Raw genomic sequence first — 23,466 nt, forward strand, 5'->3', positions numbered from 1 at the left:
TTGTTGCTTGTTGTAAACTTAAACGTCTTTCTGAGAAAAGGGCCATCATTGTAATCTGGTGTTTTTTACAAAGCCTGGCACTTCAGACTCATGAGCCCACTGGTACTTGGAAGGTCAGGATGAGTAGGTGATTAAGGTATTCTTTGCTCTTGCTGGGTCTGTATAAATGGTTGATGGATTCTGATTTGTTGTGGATCCCAGCAAATTGTTCCTTGGACCTCCACTGAACTTGCCACGTATTCCACTTTGATAGTGATGTACGGACAGGCATCTAACACCTAGAGGCTGATATGTCATAAAGTATTTTTAAGTATAGGAATAGTATGAAATCTGATCCAATCTAAATCCATCATTTTGAAAAGCTGCATACCTGAAAAAAATCACTGGGTTCAGTACAGGCATCCACATACTTTTGACTTCATGAAGACTGCAAATGCACTTTTAGTGTGGATTGAACATGAATGAACCAAATTCTGAAATTCAGTTGAGCATGATTTTACACCTGATAGAAAAGCTAAAGATTTTTGCATGCTGGGGACAACATGATTTCAAAAAAATTATTTGCTGTGTGTCTCTGTGTCAGGTATTTGCAACTTTCAATAAATTTTCATTCAGAAAGTGTTTTCGAAAAATGCTTCTAGGCACTGAATTTCAAAATACTGAAGAATAGTACAAAGACAATACTAAGAGGTCTCTTGGGCTTGGGTATGTTCAGAATATACAAGTATACAGGTGTTCACTTGTGAAAAGTTCAGTGTAACACATTAGTGTCTTAGTTCTAGACGTATTAGAGTTTTACAGATAGAATGTTAAAGCAAAGATGTCCTTAAAATAAAAGCAAGCTATTAGTGGTATGTTCACTAATTGCTGATTACTAAAATGGGTGTGAAACTTACAGATGCAATCAAAAGCATGTTAACCAATGAGCTGAGTCATGGCTGAATAAGAGCAGCATAATTTTAATTTTGTATTAAAATATGCTATACATCATCTCTGCTGTGAATACTACATACATCACTATGTCTGCCCTAGTTTTTTCAATAGAGCTCTTCATTAAATTGAATGGCCAAAAGAAGCTATCCATTGGAATTCATGATTTAGGTCTCTAGTGTATTTTCTGAGCCTTTAATAATAAGCCATATATAGCTGCAAACAGACTTTTTCAAAAAGCAACTAAGTGGGCTTATATATGTCTGCAGGAAAATGATCTGATTGTGTAACCATGGCAAGTGAAGAAACAGTTGGGGTTATTTTAATTTTTCTGGCTTGGTAAGTGAAATGCTACCTGGATAGAACACAGAAGTGTAATTCAGTGAAGACTTTTTTCTCTTTCTAATTAGTGATACTCTGAACTCCTTGGGGGAGATCAATTTGTGGACCCCATGCTGCATTCTGCCTTCAAGAAACATATATAGTGATTCTAAGCACAGATCAAGGAGCTCAGCTTCTGAAGCTTAATTTTGCTCTCAGTCTCAAAATATTGCTGTGTGAATTTTACAGCTTGGCATTTTGTAGAATTTGTAGAGTTAAAAATGTGCCTTTGTTAGATTAATGAATTCATTGTGAGCAGTGCAGCCCCTTTATCCTTCATTTAGAATAAAAGATAAGCTGGTATTTCATTTAGTCAGAAAAGTTAAAATCAAATAGTTATTTTCCTTCTTTTAGTCACTTATAATTGCTTACTATTATATAGCGAATTATATAATTTGAAAAGCACCTTGAAAAAAATATTGCGGTTATTAGATATTAACGTTCAAATCTGTCTGGAAGCATGTATTGCCATGGGAATCAGTTCTTCTTAGTCCCATCCCAAGCTCTGCCACTGGTCTGCTATATTTTAGCAGGCAATCTAATCTTTCGGTTTCTTAGAGACAACATGTATTAGATGGAGATGTGACCACATCTCTTACGAGCAGTGTCTTGTTCTGAAATACTGTCTATGCCTAGAATTCCCATTTACTTCAGGTGAAGATATCTATTGGATGGTTCTTTGGAACAGTATCTGTGGACATCTCTGAGAGATAATCAATGGATTAAAAGTATTGAGAAGATTGGTATTTTGAATGTCATAATACTTCTTATTTTTTCTTGTGTGGGATAAGTAGGTAGACGAAAAAAAAAAAAGCACATAAGAGATAAGGACAGCACTCAAAGTATAAGACTGAAGGAAAGGAGGAGTATTTTAGTTTAATCTAATTTGATTCACCAGAGCCAAAGCAAGCACATTTCAGTCCAACAAGAAATTTAGTGTACCTGTTTTCCAAAAATTAGAGGTGATGTAATACAGTAAATAGTTGCTCATACGTGATATTGTACATCAAATTCAGGAAACCCACAGGACTGCTTTTAGGATGACAGGCCTGACAGCATGAAGAAAAATCCGATTGCTATTGCAAGATCCCCGGACTTGTGTCCGATAAGGAGAAGGTCACATGCAGCCAGTGTGCGCTGTACAGTTGGAAGCAACATCTTAGCACAAACTGTTATTTTTATGTCATTAGCTTTGTAATAGGGCCATAATTTTACTGCTTTTCAGTTTGAAATAGCTTGTGTTGTCTCTCTGGAAGTATTTGAGCTGCTGTTGTTTTTTTGTTGCTTTTATTTTCCTATCTAATAATAAGCAGTCACCCCTAAAGTTACTTGAAATAGCAACCATTCTCCCTGAACTGCAGTTTTATTTTCTTTTGGCTTTTATTTCAGCTGCGGGAGCCAGCTGCTCCAAAGAGTGTGGGAAGCTGACTTGGAGGCCTGTCAGCTGTTGATCCGAGGGTTTCAACTGAAAGAAACCAGTTGCTGTGTGTTTGAGGAAGAGGACAACCAAATGGATGACATGGAGATGACTGCTCATGGCCCATCTGATTCTGAAAAGAGAAAAGAAGGCCACTTTCCAAAGGGCACAGAGTTGAGGACTGTTCCCTGTCCCAAACACAGCGAATTAAAAGAGGTATCTGAAATATTCCACAGCTACGTTTCAGGCAATACTGCTGGTTTCCTTTTGAGAGGAGCTGAGTGATGGTTCAGCAGGGCAAGTTAAGTATGAATTTAACATCTGGCCTTCAATCTGAGATATGAATAAAATAGCTTATTAGCTTCTCAGAAGCCCTTCAACCCTTTTTCCTTTCACCATCAGTCTTTTTAAAATGTGGAAATTATTCAGGCAATGAATACAGAATGTACATCAGGATCTGAAGTAAAAACAATTAAGTATTTGACAGAAATTATCAGCTGTTCCTCATCTCAATGATGAGTTTCAGTCTGAGTTGGTTCTGCTGACTTGTTAGTCTGGATCTATGTTAGCTGAAGTGAGGAGAGACTAGATTTTCCTCCCCTCATTAGATGGTCAAAGGCTTCCTAGCTCAAATGCTGGTAGGCTTCCAGCATCCAAAAAATATGAAAAGGAGGAAATAAATAGTAATGCTTAAAAGGTTTGACTTTTTTTTTAAAGTTTTCATGTTCTGCTTTGGAATAGTATCTTGTTTGAAAAATGTACAGTTACCTAATAATCTTTTAACTGCACTGCAAAGCTAAACAAGCTGTTAAAAAGCTTCATCACCCAACAGCACCACTGTGACAAAAAGACCATCCAACAGGAGTTGTCAGTTTTATTACCTAGGAATTTGGTGGACAAAAATTAAAAGTGTGCTTAATTGCACCTGATGTTAAGAGCCATTGAAATGAGTTATGCTGAAAGCTGATGCCATTTGTACTGGCTGAGACTTAGTGGAAAGCAGGCCACTACCTTATTGCAAAATCTCATCTTGTTGGTAAAATAATGTTTTAAAATTGTGCATCAATAGTTCTTGCAGCCTTTTCCTAGGGAAAATGGTTTACAGACTGACTCTCCTAGAGATAGGGTTTTTTTGTTTTTAATAGTCAGCTGTGGCTTTAATTCTGCCCCCCTCCCTGCCCCCCCTCATTCTCCCTTATTCCTGATGAGTCCACTAAGTAATACGAGGAGTTCTGTTGGCTGTGGAAAGCTGTGCTCCCCTTTCAAAAGGGAGAAGCCCTGAAGGGTTTGTGGTTTTGTGACTGTTTCTGTAGTTTTCTTGAAACTTGTGCAATAGGTGACCAGCTATTTTACCCCTGCAAGTCTTAATCATTTCCCTGGAAATCGCCATTGGCATCCTAGAATGACATCTAGGCAAATGAAGTGAGGTGACTTCTGGTTCTGGAGAGAGGTGCACACAGGTTGTCCATATGTTTGTTGGAAGAGGAAAGCATATTTACAGTTCTTTCTTTAAGCTCTTTCTTTTGAATTTGCTTTTTGATAAGTTCCTCTCTGCCTCTATCAACCATAGGGGGAACTTAGAGAGACTATTCCCCTAACTTCAACTCTTCATCTAGGTGCTTAAACTTTGTGGTACAAATGCCTTTGCCTGGGATCTGTCCTATCCAGGTATCCTGAATAAACTTCATTTTGAGAACGTGCCAAAATCCATTTAGAAGCTGACGTGTGAATATAAATGTGAAAACACCCATCAGTGAAGGATCTGTGGAGGTGTTCCTGCTCCTGTTCCCACAGTGCTCCTAGGACTGACAAACTTGACAGAAAAAAAGCAGCAGTTTGTTAATAGAAGAATGTTCATTTGTTTTCCAGCTTATAGCTGTGCTGCTCAACTTCTATGTTTTATCACAGCTCACTCAACTAGCCTTCCTCTGCTTCAGTTCAGACTGTAGCTTTGACCATTGAGGCAAAGTTATGCATCAGTGATGACTGCAACCCATTGCAACCATAAAAAAAAAAACAAACAACAATATAGACTGTATTCTGGTTCTGGAATTAGGGTTGGTCCACTTGCTTTTATACTTTCAGGAGCTGGGATTTTTACCTTCTTGTGGGGTGTAGAAGTTTTACCCAAACAAGTAGACTTTAGGTAATAAAGCAAGTAGGATCTCAGTAGAAGTGACAGGCAGTATCTAAATTTTCAGAGAGAAGCTAGAACATTTCCTAACGTCTCCTAGTAGCTTAGCAGAATATAAAAGCAAACAAAAAACTTGACTTACTACTTACAAATTAGGCTAACTTCTAGTTTTGAATGTGTTGAAGTGCAAGACAGACTATGTCTTGACTTATAAATGGACTTAGTTGGAAGACAAACCACTTCTGTAGCATTTATTTACTCTGTTCTATAGTATCGCTTGGTTTTATTTAAAAATAATGTAATGTTTGTGGCCAAAAAAAAAAAAAAAGTAGTGGTGTGGATTTTATTCTCTACATTTAGCCATTCATATGACTTTCATGAAAAATCTTTGTTGTCCATTAGTAATGAACCTTTTTGTAGCCATTTATCAGGAAGTCGGGATACATAATAGAAATGTATGTATTTGCAAAAAATACCTGGTTTGATATTATTTAACAAGGCTGTGGTGTTCCTGTGAGAGGAGTAGCTTGCTGTGGTTGTCTTGTTTCTAGAAGGACTATTCCCTTCAACTGTGTCACCTGTGTTCTCCGGTGGGGAATTTCTAGAGAGACCTGTTGGTCACTGAAGCAAAAGGAAAAAAGAAAGAGTGTTCTTTGTATTTAAAGGTTACCGAGTTACCTGCTTTAAAACAGTATAGCAAAGGGTAATAATAGCATATTGTGCATATATGCTGTGGAACTTATATTTCATTCCCAGGTGATTGATTCTCTTTACAGTGAAATACCTATACATGAAGCTCTCCAGTTATTCATCATGTCGTATCTGGCTAAGGATTACTGCGGAGTGGATATCAATTTTATTGATGTATACTATAAACACAATTTTCTTGCATATAACTGTATCTTACTGTATAGGCTTCATTAGAAAACAAAGAAACAAATAAGAAACATAATAATAAAAAAAAGCAAAACAGATGAATGCAAAGAACACTTCACTTAGATACTCAGATACTGCTTTGCAGAGGGGCTGTTTTTCATTTTTAATTAAATATCCTCACTAGATCATAAAATATGACATGTTCTGGTATGAAATATGTAACGTATAAATTCTTTGAAAGTTCAGATATTTTACTGTCATGTGTGAGCACAGGTTTATTAACTGTCAACAGTTACTTTATAGTCTTCATAACTGTGTTTTCTAAGGCAATACAATTTTTTTTTTTCCCCTCGTTTGTTTATGTGGTAGACTGTGGCATCCCAAAATAAATCAGTAAATCAGGTTTCCTTTTTAACACTTGACTGTTAACCAGTGAAGACAATCGCCTGCTTTGGCAGCTCAGCTTGTTGAAACATCATTACTAATTTTTTGGTCAAAACTACATAAAGTGAGGCTAGCGAAAGCCATCCTGTAGAACACTCTGAGTTACGTAAAAATTAAGATGTACTTCTCTCAGTGTCAGATAACTTATTAGATTATAGTATTTTTTAAAATGTTGAGGCAAAGTTATGGACAGTCAGTTTGTTATGTATGAGATAGATTCTCGAATTTTTGTATAAGCAAGTACTCTCCAGCTAGTGGTTGTCTTGCTGAATTTAAGGTGCCCCTTCAGTGCAGTTCTAGTTTCTCTTGATTTTGTCCCAAGTCTCTGAAGAATTAAAGATAGGTTCTTGTTTTCATCCCAGAAATGTTCCATACTTTTAAACTGACTGCAAGTTATTTTGCACAGGTGACGTGTGAATGAGGTGAAAGTCGCTATGATCGTTATTACGTAGTAACATACGTATCTGGGTGATTTCTAAAATATATAGTAACATTTCATCTCTCTTCAGATATCAACGCCTGCTTGTTCCACTCCTTATAAAATCTTGCTCTATTTTTTGCTTGTTGATAATGTCTGTGTAAACAAAATGCTTTTATAACACCTGAAGCATTGATGCTAACTAATAAGCAGAGAGATGTGTGTGTGCTGGGACCTCCCTAACACCAAATATCTTGATGAACATGAGTATTTGTGCACTTGCAGTCTTGAGTTCCTGACCTATCCTTTTTTCTTCTTCTTCTGCTATCTGGCATGCTGTGCAGTGCTCCCTCTTAATCACTATGAAGGAAAGAAACACCTACTAGATTTCAAGAAAATTGAGGTGATAAAAGTTACAAGGTAAAAACCAAAATTCAGTAGTGTTACCTTTTGTAAGTCAGCATTTTTGGTAGTTAGCCCATCAGAATTCTTTGTAGATCATTTCTGAAGTTTCTTCATAAAAGAAGCAGAGAGTGCGTGTTAGAGTAAGGGCTGCTGTGTTTCCTCACCTCTGCATACTTCAGTTTTGCCATCTGAGGAGATGTCTGAGGGTCTTTTGTAGAGCACCCTGGTGTTTGGAAGATGTTCTGTAATTGCAAAGCCTTCATTTGATTCACTTCTTTTAAGATACTGAATGTTCTAAGTGATACTAAGTGGACAATCATGAAAAAATAATAATTAATATTTAATGTGGTGCCTGTCATTAAAACGAAGCCATCACAGGATATGACACATCATTTTTCAGAATTTAGTGATAGCAAGCACCAAGACAGCCTCTGTCAGCAGGCTGCAACTCATTACTGCGCATTGAGATAGCCTGTGGTCCAGGAAGCAAACGTACAATGTGCAAAGGAAAGCCTTTAGAAAGCTAAATAAACTGTGCATTCATTTGAGTTTTAATTAAACATTGTATTTGTAGAGCTTCACAAGTAATTTGGAAACTTTAAATTTAATCTTAGTTTTAAATGCCAGCATTAAGCATCAGTGAGAAGTCAGCACTTGAGTGGTTTTTGTATTAATCCAAGCTGGAAACTATTTTTGTAGCAACAGGCAGCTGGTTTGTACACAATGGTCAGATCATCATTGCACAGTCACACATGTTGTTGTGCAGTAAGATGCACCTTAGCTGCATGTGATACTGTTGTGTAGTATCCACTGGTAAAAGGGCTAACTCTAGCTAGGGATCGTAGCATCTCAGTAAGCTTAATGATTAGATATATTTTTCAGTAAAAATATAATCAGAAAACTAACCTTACAGGTAAAAGAAAGCTAAACAACCTCTTTTCAAATAGATTACTGAAAAAAATACCCAGTAATAATAATGATCTTATGGCAAAGTAATGATTTTGCACTTTATTATATATAGATGTATGTACCTACACAACTAAGTATTGTCCTACCAAAACAATATCCCTATCTCAGTTTATTCAAAGATTATCAATATTGTTACATGTGATAAGTATTAATGATTTTCCAATAATGTTAACATAAAATTCTTTGCTCCTCAGCCAGTCAATGAAATGTTAGCTAATTTCTTATAGACTTTACATATTAAGCAAGTTTTGAGAGGAACTGACTATAATTAACACATGTTACCGATACAGAACATCAGTGAGGTCTCTCATTTCTCATGCCAAAAGTCACTTACAATGTTTGTGCCAAAAAAATTTCTTTAGACTCTGGAATGGTTTATAGAGCTGTAAGAGCTTGATAGAAAAGTTTGTTTCAGTCTATAGTTAGTCCTTGACTTCTAGAGACAGTATTCTTCAGGGGTTTTAGCTAGGAAGCCAAAGACAGACTTTAATAAAATATATTCAAATTTAGCTTTAAATATTGAGTGGCTGCCACTGCTCCATTATAGATGCAATTGAAATGTTTCATGTATGTGAAACAAAATGATGTAATTGTTCAGCTTATATAACCTTTTAATGTGCTATATGGTTTTTATAAGTTGAATTGAAATCTTACTGTTTATATAGCATATATCTACCGTATACTTAATAATTTATCTCTAACAGGTTATGGAAGACATTTCATTTGGAGCGGAGGGTCATTTATCTGAGGTAAGTGTTTTCTAGGCAGCATAAAGTGGTGATATTGTACAGACTTTTTCAGGTCTCAATTAGAACTAATGACACTTGTTTTTATAGTATTACCTTTGGGTAAAAATTGCTAGAGAGCGTGTGAACAATTAGAAAAGCAACAGAGGCACAGCCAGCCCGGGCCCATTCTTTTTTTTTTTTTTTCCATTGAACATAATGGCAAAATTGCAGTGTATTTCAGGAAGCCTATAGTTGAATCCTATGCTAGTGCCTTTAATATGTACCAACAACAGAATGAATGTGTTAGGGAAAAGTTGGACCAGTAGTATTTAGCCAGCCTCACTGTAGTGATGCTTAGGAATGGAATGCCTTACTTGTTTCTTCGTGTACCACTAAAAATACCTTTGAATCTACTTTTGAAGTATAAAGGCATATTGCAGCAGAATACAGGGTAATAGGAGTTTCATCTGAATAAAAATATGGGATGCTTGTCATTTTGCACTATTTGCATAAATCAAAAGGTGTCAGATCCTAGTCTATATATTTAAGAAAGTTTAGGGTAATTGAGTAATGTGAGATTCATTTCCTTATGAGAGCAAGTGATGGGAAAAACCTGCTTACATACAAAAATCTGCCTACTTACAAACTAAGAGTTTAGGTAACATATCTGTAAGCAGAGTTATACTGATTCTAAGAGCTGTGCTGATTCAGTCTGGTCCATCTTTATATCTGTATGCCTTGGGCTGCAACTTACATATTAAAGGAATTTAGTATCCAAGCATTGTGTCCAGCCAGAAAATTAATTACATGGCTAAGTAAACCCCAGTTCACCTTTCATAATAGGATACATGCCACCTGTCAAGAACAAGTGACAAGTGCTCAGCCAAGCAAATATTAAATAAATAAAAATTGCAATTTGGGATAACTATTCACATGAGGCATTTTTTTTTTTTTTTGATTCCCACCAATGAATCCAAAGATTGTGGAGCAGCGGGAACACTCCAGGAAAGATAATCTAACTATAGGACCAAACTCAGATTGTTGACCTTGTATACAAGGAGATTATGATGTGAGAGCACACCTAGGATGGACTGCTTGGCTGTGTGTGATTTCAGCATAAATAAAAACAGGAAGCCTTGAGAATAAAGGTGCAGAAAATGCAGATAGCCTTTCTTATCAGTGAAGTCTGCTGTGAATTAAAGCAAAACTGTGCAGGTGCTTGTGTCCACATGTAACATGAAATAGGGGCAGGTAGTCCCATAGGATAAAGGTAGCAAAACGTACTGCCAGCAGGGCAAAATACCAAGGGCACGTTGGTAGTAATAGCTGCCAAGAGAGCAGAATGTTTGTTGGAAACTAAGAATTGTGTCTGATCTGCACCAAAGCAAATGAGAATACAACTGCATGCTTGTGTCCAGCATAATATGCACTGAAAGCTGTGATACAGCCCAACTCTTGACTGAAAAAGTTGGTTTTTTGCTTAACAGATGTGCCTGTAGCGTGTGTCATGTGTGTGCTGGGTTTACAAATGCGTCAGAGCTCCAAGGCGCAGAGGGCTGCCACTGTACAAGTATTCACTAAGAGGCCTCATGACCAGAGGAACTTTGACCTTTTAAAGTTTTGAGGGGGAAAAAAAAAAAAAAGGTGCATAAAGAGGATAGAGAGCAATGATACAAATAAAGGAAATGGAAATTTGCTAGAAAGCCAGGCTCTACTACACTGCCACAGCTGAGTTGATGCTGACTTGTAAACAGCACTATAAAAGCACTATGAAACTGTCAGCGCCCTGTACCATGTCAAGTTTTTGCCTAAATGTTCCTTTGACGGTCTGGTCCCCTAATCCACTCTTGTCAGTCTCCTCACTGTCTGCAGGAGAGCATCCTGTTAGTCGTTCCAGATTGTTGAATCTTAGCGACTCGGGAGCAGAGATGGGAGTGAACAGTGCTAGGAACCACCTATAAATGATACCCAGCTATGCTGACTCCTAGCACAGCAGGGTGTGGACAGCAGAAAACAGTTTGATGCTTTTGTTTCTTTTCCAAGTCCTGACCCACTGTGAATTTTTATTGATAAGTCAGTAAACAGCCTCATCCTCCCACAGTAGGAACTGGAATTGTCCCAGTTTAATTAAATGAGCCAGCGCGGTAGTGCGGACTCAGGAAGTCTGCGCTCAGAGAAGTTCTTCAGTCTACTAGAGATGCAAAAGGGAAGACTGCCGTCCCACAGACCACAGCAGGGTGCTGGAAGGAAGAGGAAAGCTCTGCTCCTGCATAGATGCTTTTCCAAGGACACTCCTCCATAGCTGTAACGGAAGATACACGAGGGGAAGAATTGCCAACATCAGGCTGTAATTTTGATGAGTCATTTAATGCTCCCATGTGTTGTAGTATTCCTGTGGAGGAGGGAAGGGGATCAGTTCAAGCAAAGGGAATGTGGGAAAAGCATGTGAGGGTGGGGAGGAGGTAGGTCACAGTTGCCAAACAGCTGTCTGGAAAATTTTATGCCTGAATTGTTGCATGTGAGAAACCAAGGAGCATGTTGTCATGCTGCAGTATTCTAAATATACATAAACATGCTGATGGAACAGGCTAGCAGTGTGTAACTGGAAGGTGATAAGGGCAAAAATAATTGGGAAACAACCTTGATTCCTTTTCTGATAAAAGGCAGGTAATCACCTCAATGAAAGCAAAACTCACCTAAACAGAATCAGGGAAGCAACAGGTGGGTTTCTGTGTGTCAGACTCTGTCGGAAGAGGAATCAGCGGATGATCTTTGGTACCCTCCAGAAAACGTCACATTTATAGGACAGGATCATCTTCTTTTGGTTCAGAAGAGAGCAAACACAGTAACAGACTATGTCAGAGACTTTTTAGTGGCCGAAAAGAATTTTCAAAAGGAAAGGACAAGAACGTTCTTAAGGATGAGCCTGAAAGGGTACTGCACAGTGTAAGACTGAGCCAGCAAGACCACTGAGCAAAAGACATGCAAAGTGCAAGGAACTTCAGGCATAAGCTGTATGTAAGGGATAGGTGAAAGAAAGCTTGTCATCTAATAAGAAAGGTGATTGAAAAAATAATGAGAGCAGAAATATTTTTTCTTGTTTTCTTTGCTTTCGGTCTTTCTGAAAAACTGTGTCCATATGTCTAGTGCTCTTAAGCTTCCCTACAAGGAAGCAAGAGATGAACACAGTAAAAGGTCCTGAGGCAAATGAGATGTACTCAAGTCAGGTTAGACTGATGAAATTTCTTCTGAGTGCATATTAGCCAAGAAAAACAATCTCCAAACCATTAACAAGCTTCTTGGAAAACTAGAGGAAGCTTGAAGTCCCAGGAGATCAGTAAAAGGCAGACTTGGTATTTGCCTTTGAAAAGGAGGTAGGCCAGGAGTTTATGTGCCAGTCAACATAGTTTCAATTAGGATTAGAATTCCAAATGCTCTTGATAGATTGAAAGAATAGCCTGAAATCAATAAGATGGGATATGTTAAGAGACAGGTGCAAATTACATTTGAGGAAGAAAAAAAGTTGTCTTTATGTATACAGATGGTAAATAGCAGCTAAGATGACAACACTGCAGAAGCAGAATCTAGGGTTATAGTGAACTACAAATAGAGTGGGATTCATTACTTTTACCCTGTTGCAAGAAAGGGCAAATGTCATTTGCAGCCTCATTAATGAGAATGTCAGTTATAAGACAGAAATAATTACTATGCTTAGCTGAGAATGTCAAAGCCTCTGGAGGACCATGGCACTGGTCTGTATGCCTCACTCTGCGTAAGACAGGAACACATGGAAAAAAAAAGAAGAAAAGGAATAAAAACAACAGCTTTAAAGTCCTAGTCTGGTTGAAAGCTAAAGTTTTCAACCACTTTAAAAATAATTATAAAAGGAAAACTATTAGTTACTGTTGTGTGCTATGTAAGGGTAAAATGAAATGTAACCATCTCTGTTTGTAGCAAGGAAAGTTTGCTTTAGGAAAACGTGCTCACTGCAAGGGCAGTTTCACCCTGGAGCAGGCTCTGCCTTGCAACCAGAACCACAAAATCCCAGTCAGCTACTAAGAGCCATGTGGACAGATACCAGCTGAGCACCGTGACAGCAGGCTTGTTCACACTGCAAGTCAGAGTGGGCTTTGGTGGTCCCTGGTTGCTTGCTGGTCAGCCTTGCCAGGGTGCTGGGATGGTGTTTGTCATCAGTAACATACATTATTTTCAGAGTAAAATATTAGGTCTGATCTCAGTGGCCTCTTTGCTCTCATCTGTGACACTGGCCCAGAACAGTGCAACACAGGGCAGGAAATCTGGGATTCAGAGGAGGGACAAATGCTTCCTCCACCTGCACTTTGGACACACTGTGGCCACACCACGTAGCTCATTGAGGGCACATGCACTTAGCCTGCATGTGGGTGAAGCATCTGCTCACGCATGACCAACATATGAATGGTTGCCTTTTATTTCTAGAGATTATTTAAGAGATGCCCTGGCCTGACTTTGTGGAGTTTCAAGTGCTCACAATTTCCATTGACTTCTGCAAGGGGTGAGGGTAAGCATGCAGCACTTCTGCCAACAGTAAGTCACTGTTCTAGACCTTGTGCCATAATGTGAAGTATCTGTAAGGGCAACCTTTTGTAGTTGTTATTTTGGATGATTTTAACTATTATAGGAGAGAGAGGATTTAGTACAGGTAAAACAAATCTGGCTTTGATGTTCTCCAGAAGATCTTCTAAGACTTTTATTTTACATATCTTATTGAGGTTATAATATTGCTAGTTTGAAGTAAAGCAACTCCTTTTTTATAAAGTTCCTCTGTAGGAAGAATGAATTTTAAGGATCTATCTGGGAATCCTGCTTCTCAGTACAACCACGGAAGTATCTAATGGAGACTCTAATCCCTAATAGAGTTAGGTTAATCTAGCTACCAGAATATTGATTCTTCTGTATAAAATTGTCGAACTAGATCCAAGAGAACCTGGAAGGTGTTTGCACCAGAAAAGCTGATCAAACGTTTAACTTGAGTAATGTTGTCATGGAGCTATTGCTCACAGATCACTGAAGTGGCTAGTAAAAGAGTACATTGAAATGCAGAAGGCTAAAGTGGAAGCCATTCTCTCTGCTCTTAATTCAGTGTGTTCATGCTCCAGCTGTGCATCAGCTGGAACATGGTCTGTTCTTCCTCTTTCTTACATCAGACTCTCACATCTCTGGGAGAAAATGAGAAATTCTGCTTTGCATGAGAAGACAGAAGAAATTCACCTTAAAAAATAAGCCACATTTGAGCTGGTTTTACCTGCTTAAGGATTTAAAGGGGAAAAAAAAAATCCCAACCAGCTACATTGCCTGTTTACAGCAAAATCAATAAAGCAATATTGCATCTCAGCTCTTTCCTGACTCCTGCAATCTCTCCTAGCTGCCTCCTCGAAGTGCTGTTAGTGCAACAATAACCAAAGGAGTCTTAAGACTTACAGTAGCTTGTAGCATTGACATAACCTACAAGCTTGGATGAGTTGTATTTTATTAATTTATTGAGCTGGAGGCAGAGTCCACTCTCCTCTCAGAGATGCTGTTGATCAGTGTAAAGTGCCACTTCCCAGCCGGGACCTGTTCTGAGTAGTTTGTGCATCACTGACAGCGCTTTCCCTGCCTACATAAGCAAATGTCAAATAAAAATGTTACCAGTGGCGTTACTAGGCATGAAAGGCACTGGGAGAAATCTTTCCTATCTACTTCTCTGAGTTATTGAACCTTTTTTTCAAAAGAGAGTCTGGGGGCAGAAACTGTGGAATTGGTTAAATATTTGGAATTATTCTTGTATATTTTAGAGAGCACTATATGTTTTTTTCAGTTTTATCTATTACTCTTCCTGATGTTAAACTAGAGTTCTGTGCCTGACCACATCTTTCCAATCCAAAATAAGAAAGGGCATATATATGTGTGTATATATATATATACATATATGTTCTCTAAAATCATAAGCATATGATATGATCTTCCTGCATTTTTCATGTGATGCCTGCAAGTAAGTTCCTGAGAGATGCTGCTTCTCAAAACTGTGAAGGAATTTCTTATTTCAACTACAAAGGCAGCTCTGTGCTATGCAGATGCAAAAAGAGTTTATCTGTACACTATTACCTCTGCATTAGAGGTAATAAGCTGCAGAATATATATTAGGAGTTTAAGATTAATATAATATAACCCCTACCCTATGGAGATACTTTAGTTAAGCTCCAGTGCAACCATAGCTTTAGAGTTATGATGGCTTAAATGTTAATATTAAATGGGTTTCAAGTGTTTGAAGACCTAAATAAGTTTGATCTGATTTTTACTTACTTGAATTTTCCTGCCTCCCTATATTGTTGTAACAATTCTGTTTTAAGCACACATTTTTTCTTAGTCCTCATTATTCATTTATTTCCAAAGTAAACAGAATTTCTTTTAATTTTTTAGACAATTCATTATGTGTTCAAAATGTATTAATTCAGGAAGAATACACTATATTTTTTACACATGAGAGAGAATGGAGTTTTTCTGCTAAGTGGGAATCTAAATATTCAGTTGATCAAGAAATTAAAGCCAGTGAGTTAAGAACTATAGTCTTTTATTTCTAAATATGTTTAGTGTGAGATCAATGAAGTCCTTGCCTGGAATTGCAGCAGGGTAGAAGCTACTAGCTAAAGCTTAGAACCCAAAAATACAGGTTAGTACTGATGCAAAGCACTGTGTGAGATGCCTTTGGTACAGAACGAGCACTTACCTGAAGTCTCAGGTGCTTTATCTGGCTGTAAGGTTTTATTTGAAAAGGAAAAGGAGGTGTCAAAAATGAGATCAGATCAGGTAGCAGTACACTGATAAGTGTAGTCATCCAGCTGTGCTATGACTGTGGATTTTGTAATGTCATTATATTTTTCTCTTGGGTTTTCAGGATCTGTGCACCTTAGAGCTAGGCCACACTTGCAAATTAGAGCCGTTGCTGCCAAGCAGGTATCTAAATGCTCTTTTGTATTGCCGGCATCTCTCAACCCACCTGAAGTTCAATGAGGGGTTAGGTCTGAAGGGCCCGTTTTCCCCTGGACATACACAAACACAGTGAATAGGGAAAGATTTTTCACTGTGGATCTTCACAGCAGGGCTATACATATCCAGCCAGTGTGCTTATCATTTAGATTAGCTGCCCAGTGAACTCCTTATATTTGCATGTACAAAACAGGAAACATGAGGGCAGTTTTAAAGCGGAGGAAATGGATCTCTTCTTATAGCAACTGACGATAGTGCTAACTGGGTGAGCAATTGTCTGGATAAATGTTCCTGACATCAACACTATCCCAAAAAAGGAAGTGATACCATCCTGTAATGCATATCTTCATAATGCTTTGTATATTTAAATATATTTAATGGCAAACATATTCAGGAGAGTACTGTAACGTGCTTTTTTAATTTGCTGTCTGTAGTAACAGATGACTTCAAGCCAGGACTAGAAATGTCAACATGTCTTGAAAGCATGAATGTGAATCAAAATCTCGTATACTAATAGTTCTTGATAAAAGCAGTGACTGAATCAGAGTAAAGTATTCGATATCTTGACGTTGTTGTAAGAGCAAGAATCTTGTTTTTATGATACCAGTTCTTCAGGATCTGTCCAGGACTAATACATTTTGTCAAAGTACACAATCTGTAGTCTGGTTTGAAAATTTGTCAGAGCAATACTTGGAAGTTCTTGCATTAATTAAAAGCTGTTCTTCCTAAATTAACTGTTCAATAATTGTATAGCACTGAGTGGTTTTGTCTTGTCTTTCTTGCATTTGAGATGGTGGTCATGTGAAAACCTAATTTTCTTATGTGTAATTAACTGTTAACGAAAAATCAGTGTTCGGGGTGGAGCTTACTCTAGATGGTCATCATGCCAGATGTGCTTTCAGGGTACCAGGTTTTTACAATTTACTGACTCTCCTAGCGTGAGACCTAAGTTCTTTTAGACAACTGTCTTCTGTTCTTGCATGTGTGTCACAGAAAGATTCCCTAAAAGCTTTCTATTGATATAAATTGCCTGGGTTATCCCACTACTTAAATGGATATCGAGTCCTGTTGGTGTACTGAATGATGATTTAGCAACTGGACAGAAGACTTGTTTCTTGTCTTCTGTCCCTGGTCATGAGAGAAGGACGTTCCTAGTTGCCATAGGGAGAATGTGTACCTTTATCCTCCCCAGTGCTCATTTTAAAAACAATGGCTCATTTTTATATCTATAAATTCCGTGGAGTGCTGCTGTAGGTTCTGATGTTCAGTAATGGCTCTGAAGAAGGCTGCTTGGGTCTCCTACACAGAGCCAGCGACTCAGCCAGGTGGTTCTCACATTGTGCTTCTCTGCAACTAAGCTGTGGGTGTTTGCAATGTAACTTCTTGTAGCCAGAGCCAGCTTGCTTGTCCAGAGTTACCCATGTCTGGTAGAAAAGCTGGGAAAGCAAAAAGGTCAGCACTCTGTGCTGTAACAGAGGATGTGTCAGCAAGCAGAGCTCTTCTGACCGTGGACTCTGAGGTCTGGTAGATGTGTTTAACAAAAATGGGCAGCATTCCAACAAGTATTACCACGATTTCTTTGGAAGGCCTTTGAAAGAAGGCTTGGTTTCTCTTAAATAACCATTGATGGCTGCTGTTACAGAAACAGATCAGTGCAAAGGACTCCAAATGCTTTTTTACAGAAGAAAAACTGGCCACATGTGCAGCTTGCTTTATGGACGAGTGCATAGACTACGTCTAGAGAAAATCCAGTTTTCTGGATTCCAGATGATGTATGACTCTAGTTTTTTCAACATAGCTCCAGCAGAACTTAATTGTGGCACCATAATCTTTTATTTACAGAGAACCCTTGTCATTCTTTGTAGACAGCACTATGATGTCTTCAGAGGGAGAGGAAAGGCTTGCCTTCGTGCTGCACAATTTTATTTTTCCCACCCCCTTCTTATATTTGCTGATTGAGTAATTTCTCAAAGAAGTACTCAATACAAAATATAAATACACAAATTACCCTTGTGCAGTATATCTGAAGGCAGACAAACTTATGGGAAGGACTTTGCAACTGGTTTAAAACACTCAGTTTAAAGTATAAAAAGTGTTTGTCTGCAAAAGTTCTAAGTAGAGAAGCATTAGCTTTGAAATGTAGTCTTGTTTCATGATAACACAGTAAATAAAAGTGTATTTTCATCTTGTAATCTCTAAGACTTTAATGCATTTCTCTGAACAGTTGAGCAAAGTCCCTAAGTAGTCTAGCCAGATTTTTCCTCAAAAACATAAGTACATTTTGTTTTTATAAGAGATACTAAAAGTGATGCTGGTTAAAATATTTAAATAGCTTAAAAGTGTAAATCATATTTATATGAGCAACTTGAAATTTAGGAACCTAAATGGTGTAGTCAGTGTGAGATTTCCCTCCCCTGCTGTGGTGAGACAACAGGGAAGAGGGAGAGCAGTTCAGTCTTCACACCCCTTTAATCCTCCGCTGAAATTGAGATCATGACTCTTCTGCTGGGAAATAGACTGACACCACAAGCTCATTCCATTTTATATAAATCACCATATTATTATATAGTAACAACTTTTTGTCTCTCTGGTGGGAATTTGCTTTCAGGCAATGTCTCAGCACCACAAAGTGTCATATCCCCTTACTAATATTTTATTTTCCCTTTAATTTGATGCAAATTTGATGTAGAAAAGTGCAGTCAGCAGCAAACATGCTTTCTTCTCTTTTTCAACTTCCTGTAGGAGTTCTTCATATTTTCTGCAGAGTTGGGAGAAAAATGTGAAGCAATAAGTGAGAAATTGGTGCATCTGGAAGATCAACTGCAGACTTCTTCCTGCAGAGTTGATGAAGGAGTTATTCATATCCTTTTTGATATAGCTATAGATATGTATCAATCTATGTAAGTATGTATGTATGTGAAATACTTGTCTTTCAGATTCACGTGGACTACTAGTTCTTAATGTAGATTAAATATCTTAAGAAGGGGAGAATTTATTGTCTTGCTGAAGTGGGCGCTTTTGTTGTTGCAAGTTTTGCTGCGGTGTGTTTTCACTGTGATCTGGTCCAGCTTTAACTGATTTAAACAGAAATTAGTTCTCTGTAAATTGAGGCTAGGCACTGAAATGCCTTTATTCTGGTGTTATAATCCTTTTGTTTGTAATACTCTTACAGTAAATACCTAGTAGACCAAAATCTGCATGGATACAGGCATCCATGCAACTGCTTTTTCCAACCTGATTTAGCTAAATTAAAAGCTACATCATTGACTCAGACTGTGTGTATTGTCACATGTATTTTAGGTTTTTTTCCTTTTAAAAAAATGAGCAGTAGATGCATCATGTGTCATCCTACACAATGCAATCTACCTCTAGCACTCCAGTGCAAGCAGCCAGATGAGATATTGTCTTAAACAGCACCCTTATCTCTTTCTGTGCCTCATCTGTCAGTCAATATCTGACTGAACATTGCTTAACCTTTATGATGCGTTTGTTGGGCCTACATCTGTGGACAGTTTTTTCAGAATTTACGAGCACAGAGTATTTTTTCATTTATAACTTTCATAGAAAACTTATCACAAGAGAGATTTTGTTCTTTTAAGAGAAGGAAAAGAGAACAAGAACCAACAAGGCTGAGGAAGATGAGAGTACTTAGCTGGTTAGGTTTTAGTGGAGAAGTGGTAGCAGAAAATGCGATAATGAAGAAAGACGAATAAATTGAGTTTGGAGAGATTAGCAGATGTGCCCTTACAGACGCCTGAAAGTGAGCTGAGGTGATGATGGTGCTAGAAGGATTCAGTTCCTCCTAAACTGTGGTGGGCAGTCCTGCAGGAGAGAGTTTAGAGAAAGGATAATGAAAGGAGTGTGTGGAAATACCACTGTGTTTTAGGTAATTGGGCATCTCTTGTGATCTCATTGCAAAATTACTATTCTTGGTTTATTTAAAGGTATCAGAATGATAACCTTTAAGGAGGGGGTGGGCAGGAAGGTGCTGGGGGGGTGCATCAGAAGGGACATATCCAGTCACTAATTTATTACTACTTCAAATGTGTATTTTCTAAGCATTTCAATGTACAGAAGGATTATTTTTTCTTGTATTTGCCACAGTCCATTTTACAGTATTTTTAATTATATTTACAGCATGTGTGCTCGATTGCAGTTGTGTTTCACAGGTGCTGTTTGTGAGTATCCTTTGCAGAGCTATATGGATATGTGAGTGCAGAACATCTACTTCCTTCCTCTCTATGTATATTTGCTCTCAAATTTGCTTTTCTCATTGAACCTAGTAGAAGAATACTGTAGTTATGGGTTCTTTGCATTGGACTTACATTCGTATTCAAACCAGGCAGACAGGTCTGATCACAGTTACAGCTTACTAGATAAGGTGAAATAAGCTGAAAAACTGCTTTTTTTGATTTCTGAAGAAAATACACTACAGCTATGTAAAATAGTAGTGTTTTTATTTTCTGTGGAAAGTGCATATTTCTTCGTAGCTGTTGAAAATGCAAGAGTTAATTGAAAAAATAAAATCTAATAATTGAAAGTTTGAGAATAATTGTAGTTTAGTCCGGTTCTAAGCCACAGTTGTCTGATATAGGTCTGATTTCCTCTGTTGGTGAAATTCAGCTCGCATTATCTAAGCACAGAAATGCACACTGTGTGATATCCCAGCACTAGCAAGACCATCAGCCACAAAACAAGAAACCATGTTTAAAAGATAGGGACGTACAGAGAAGCAGTTCAGGCATTCAGATACCCTTCATTAACATTCAGCTGCTGGTTCAGAGGTAGTCCGGATCAATGTGCATAATATGTTACCATCTGGTACATGTAATCGCTGCGCTTTACTTCAAAAAGCGATGAGAAAAATAGCTACCACAGTGCTATAGACCTGTAGATTGGTTTTGTTTGTTTGTTGGGGTGTTTTTGTTTTGTTTGGGTTTTTTTTAAATAAAAACCTCTCAGTGCCTATAAAGTAAACCTTCAGTCATTGGTAACATTTCTATATTGCAGGAACTAGCACTGAGATTGGTGAAAGTAATTAGAAGAATTTATGTTTAATAGATAGATCTGTTGTTTGCATGGTAGTTTATTTAGCTTTAAGTAAAACAATTTCTTATCCCAAATATTGGATAATGGTGCAGTCTTCTTAAGCAGGAGCTTAAAGATCTAAAATTGTAATGAATGCAGGATAATTTTTTCAACCTCTTGTTCACTGGTTATTTTCACCCTTCCTCTCATCCCCCCCCAGAAACTGCCTTACATGTGAATGTTACAAACTGTATTAGGTCAAAAGTCTAACTGGGGTCTGCACAGATGTAAATTAGTCCTGGTGTCTGATTATTAAAAGACTTTTAAAGACTCCACTGAGAAAAATAAATTCCTGATGCTCTTGAGCCATTTGCCAATGTTTAGTGCGTGTCATAGCTTTGATTAATAATTAATTTGTATTAGAAGAAAAATCCAAGATGTCATTGTTTTTCATTCTACATTTTGATGGCATAGCACCCTTAAATCAACCATGCTGCTTGTCATAATTGCCAGCATGAACAAAGAAGAAATCCAGCTATATTTCTTAGTCCTGAGTATAGGCACAGACCCACTTGGAATTCTCATTAATTATTGAGGCTTTTCACAGTGAATATTAAACTGCACTTTTGTATAAAAAGCATCAAACGATGTGGGGGCGGCAAGGGAAGATCTCTTCTGTAGCACCATGACATATTTGCTAAATTCTATGCAGTATAACCGAATAAACCCACAAAACATTACATTGTGGCTAAACATTGTTGAGTGTATGAAAACAGTCCACGTAATTAATTGGAAAAACCAGAGGACGAGCGGTGACTCATTTTGGTGTCTGTATTGCTGATGAGAGGTGTTACTTTCCTGACAGTAAAGGCCTGGAATTCCCAGAAAAATTAAATGGAGCCTATATTGTAATTTCACAGTCATTTTTGTTCTTAATTAGCAGTTACATTTTGATAGACAATTTGAATGCGTGTAATAATTCCTTCTGGTGAAATGCTTTTGGTGGAAGAAAACCTGGCTGGACTATTATTATAAAAGCAATCTCCATTCCTCTCCCTAAAATGGGCATTTTAAACAGTTATTTGGATAACAGAATTTTGTGCCTAAATGTTCATTAGGCACAGCAGGTCACTTTGCTAACCCCTCACCTTTATCATGTGTCAGGCTCTCATACAAGTCTTGCTTTACACCAGCATAGTTTTTTGACAGGATCAGGAGCGTACAATTTAGTGCAGATTGTATCTCACTGAGGAATCTTGCTCTGGGTGGACTCAAAAGAAATCTTGGGATCCCACAAGAGTGAGAGGTGGCAACAGTGCTCGCTTTGGTTTTATTTTGGTTGGCGGGAAGGTGGGCTGTTCTCAGTGTGCATCACATGGAGAGAACGTGATTCCACCTTTTTATTTGTTCATGTTGAGATGGAGGTTGGTGAGTGCATTTCCACTTGTGTACTACAGCTTCTTTGTCTTCCATTTGGTGCTGGAACAAGTGGTTTAGAGACAGATCTGATATCCAGATTCCTAAAGTGAGCAATTTTTCAAAATGTTGTGGTGATTCTGTTGGGGATTTTTTTTGTTGAGTATTTTTGGAGAGAGGGGGTATTTTTTTTTTTTTTCATGGGAGGGGTGCTATGATTGATAGTTTGTAGAAACACACTGGCTGTGAAGGACGTAGACAGGAATTGGGAGCGAGGGGAATGGAAGAATCCTAATCAGGTTTCATTACCATGAGCACACCTGTATTTTGTAAGAAGTGATGGACTTCCAAAGGTCATTTTGCTTTCTTGCTGTAAGAACACGCAGGCCTCATATGGGAGCAGCAGGGACTTACTTGATGTCTTTCCTTCGCTCCCAAGAGCGCTCTTCTAAAAGGCCAAAACCCAGGTCATTCCAAATAGACATGGAATTTTCTTGCCTCTTTGCTTGTCCTTTGGCACATAGCACACACAATCACATAACTGTTTAGTTGGAAGTGACCTCTTGAGATCATCTGGTTCAATTCCCTGCTCAAGCAGGGTCACCTAGACCAGGTTGCTTAGGACCATGTCCAGTCAGATTTTTAATATCTCCAAGGAGGGAGACTCCATAACCTCTCCAAGCAACATGTTCCAGTGTTTGACCACCTTCACAGTAAAAAAAAATTGTTTTCTTTTATTGCTTGTAGTGCTGTTTAAGACAATATCTCATCTGGCTGCTTGCACTGGAGTGCTAGAGGTAGATTGCATTGTGTGGGATGACACATGATGCATCTACTGCTCATTTTTTTAAAAGGAAAAAAACCTAAAATACATGTGACAATACACACAGTCTGAGTCAATGATGTAGCTTTTAATTTAGCTAAATCAGGTTGGAATTATTGCTTGTTGCTTCTTGTTCTGTCAGTGGACACTAGTGAGAAAAGTCTGGCTCCTTGTTTTTCTTTCCCACCTTTCAGGGATTTATACAAATTGGTAAGATCCCCCTGAACCTACTCCAGGTTAACAGTCCCAGCTCTCTCAGCATCTTCTTCATGGTGGCCAGAAAGCTGGACACGAGCCAGCAACACATCTTGTGGTAAAGGTGGCCAACAGCTTCCTGAGCTGAATTGAGAAAAGCCTTGCCAGCAGGTGGAGGGAGCTGATCCTTCTGCTCTACTCAGCACTGCTGAGGTCCCATCTGGAGTGCAGGGTCCAGTTCTGGGTTCCACAGTACAAGACATGGACTTAATGGAGCAAGTCCAGCACAGGGCT

At 38.2% G+C, this 23,466-nt stretch overlaps 1 protein-coding gene across 1 annotated transcript in view; it reads left to right on the plus strand.

The window, feature by feature from the left end:
* The window catches only part of DISC1 (DISC1 scaffold protein), a gene marked incomplete at its 3' end in the record, with an annotated part of 181,905 nt that overhangs the window by 156,102 nt on the left and 2,337 nt on the right, over nt 1–23,466 (plus strand). The window contains exons 10-12 of the mRNA XM_080341259.1: nt 2,701–2,944; nt 8,679–8,723; nt 18,453–18,563. Coding sequence (XP_080197385.1) covers nt 2,701–2,944; nt 8,679–8,723; nt 18,453–18,563 — 400 coding nt within the window. The remainder of the gene's footprint in view (nt 1–2,700; nt 2,945–8,678; nt 8,724–18,452; nt 18,564–23,466) is intronic.

This window comes from Nesoenas mayeri, assembly GCF_963082525.1.
Source record: "Nesoenas mayeri genome assembly, chromosome: 3".
Classification (NCBI taxonomy): Eukaryota; Metazoa; Chordata; class Aves; order Columbiformes; family Columbidae; genus Nesoenas; species Nesoenas mayeri.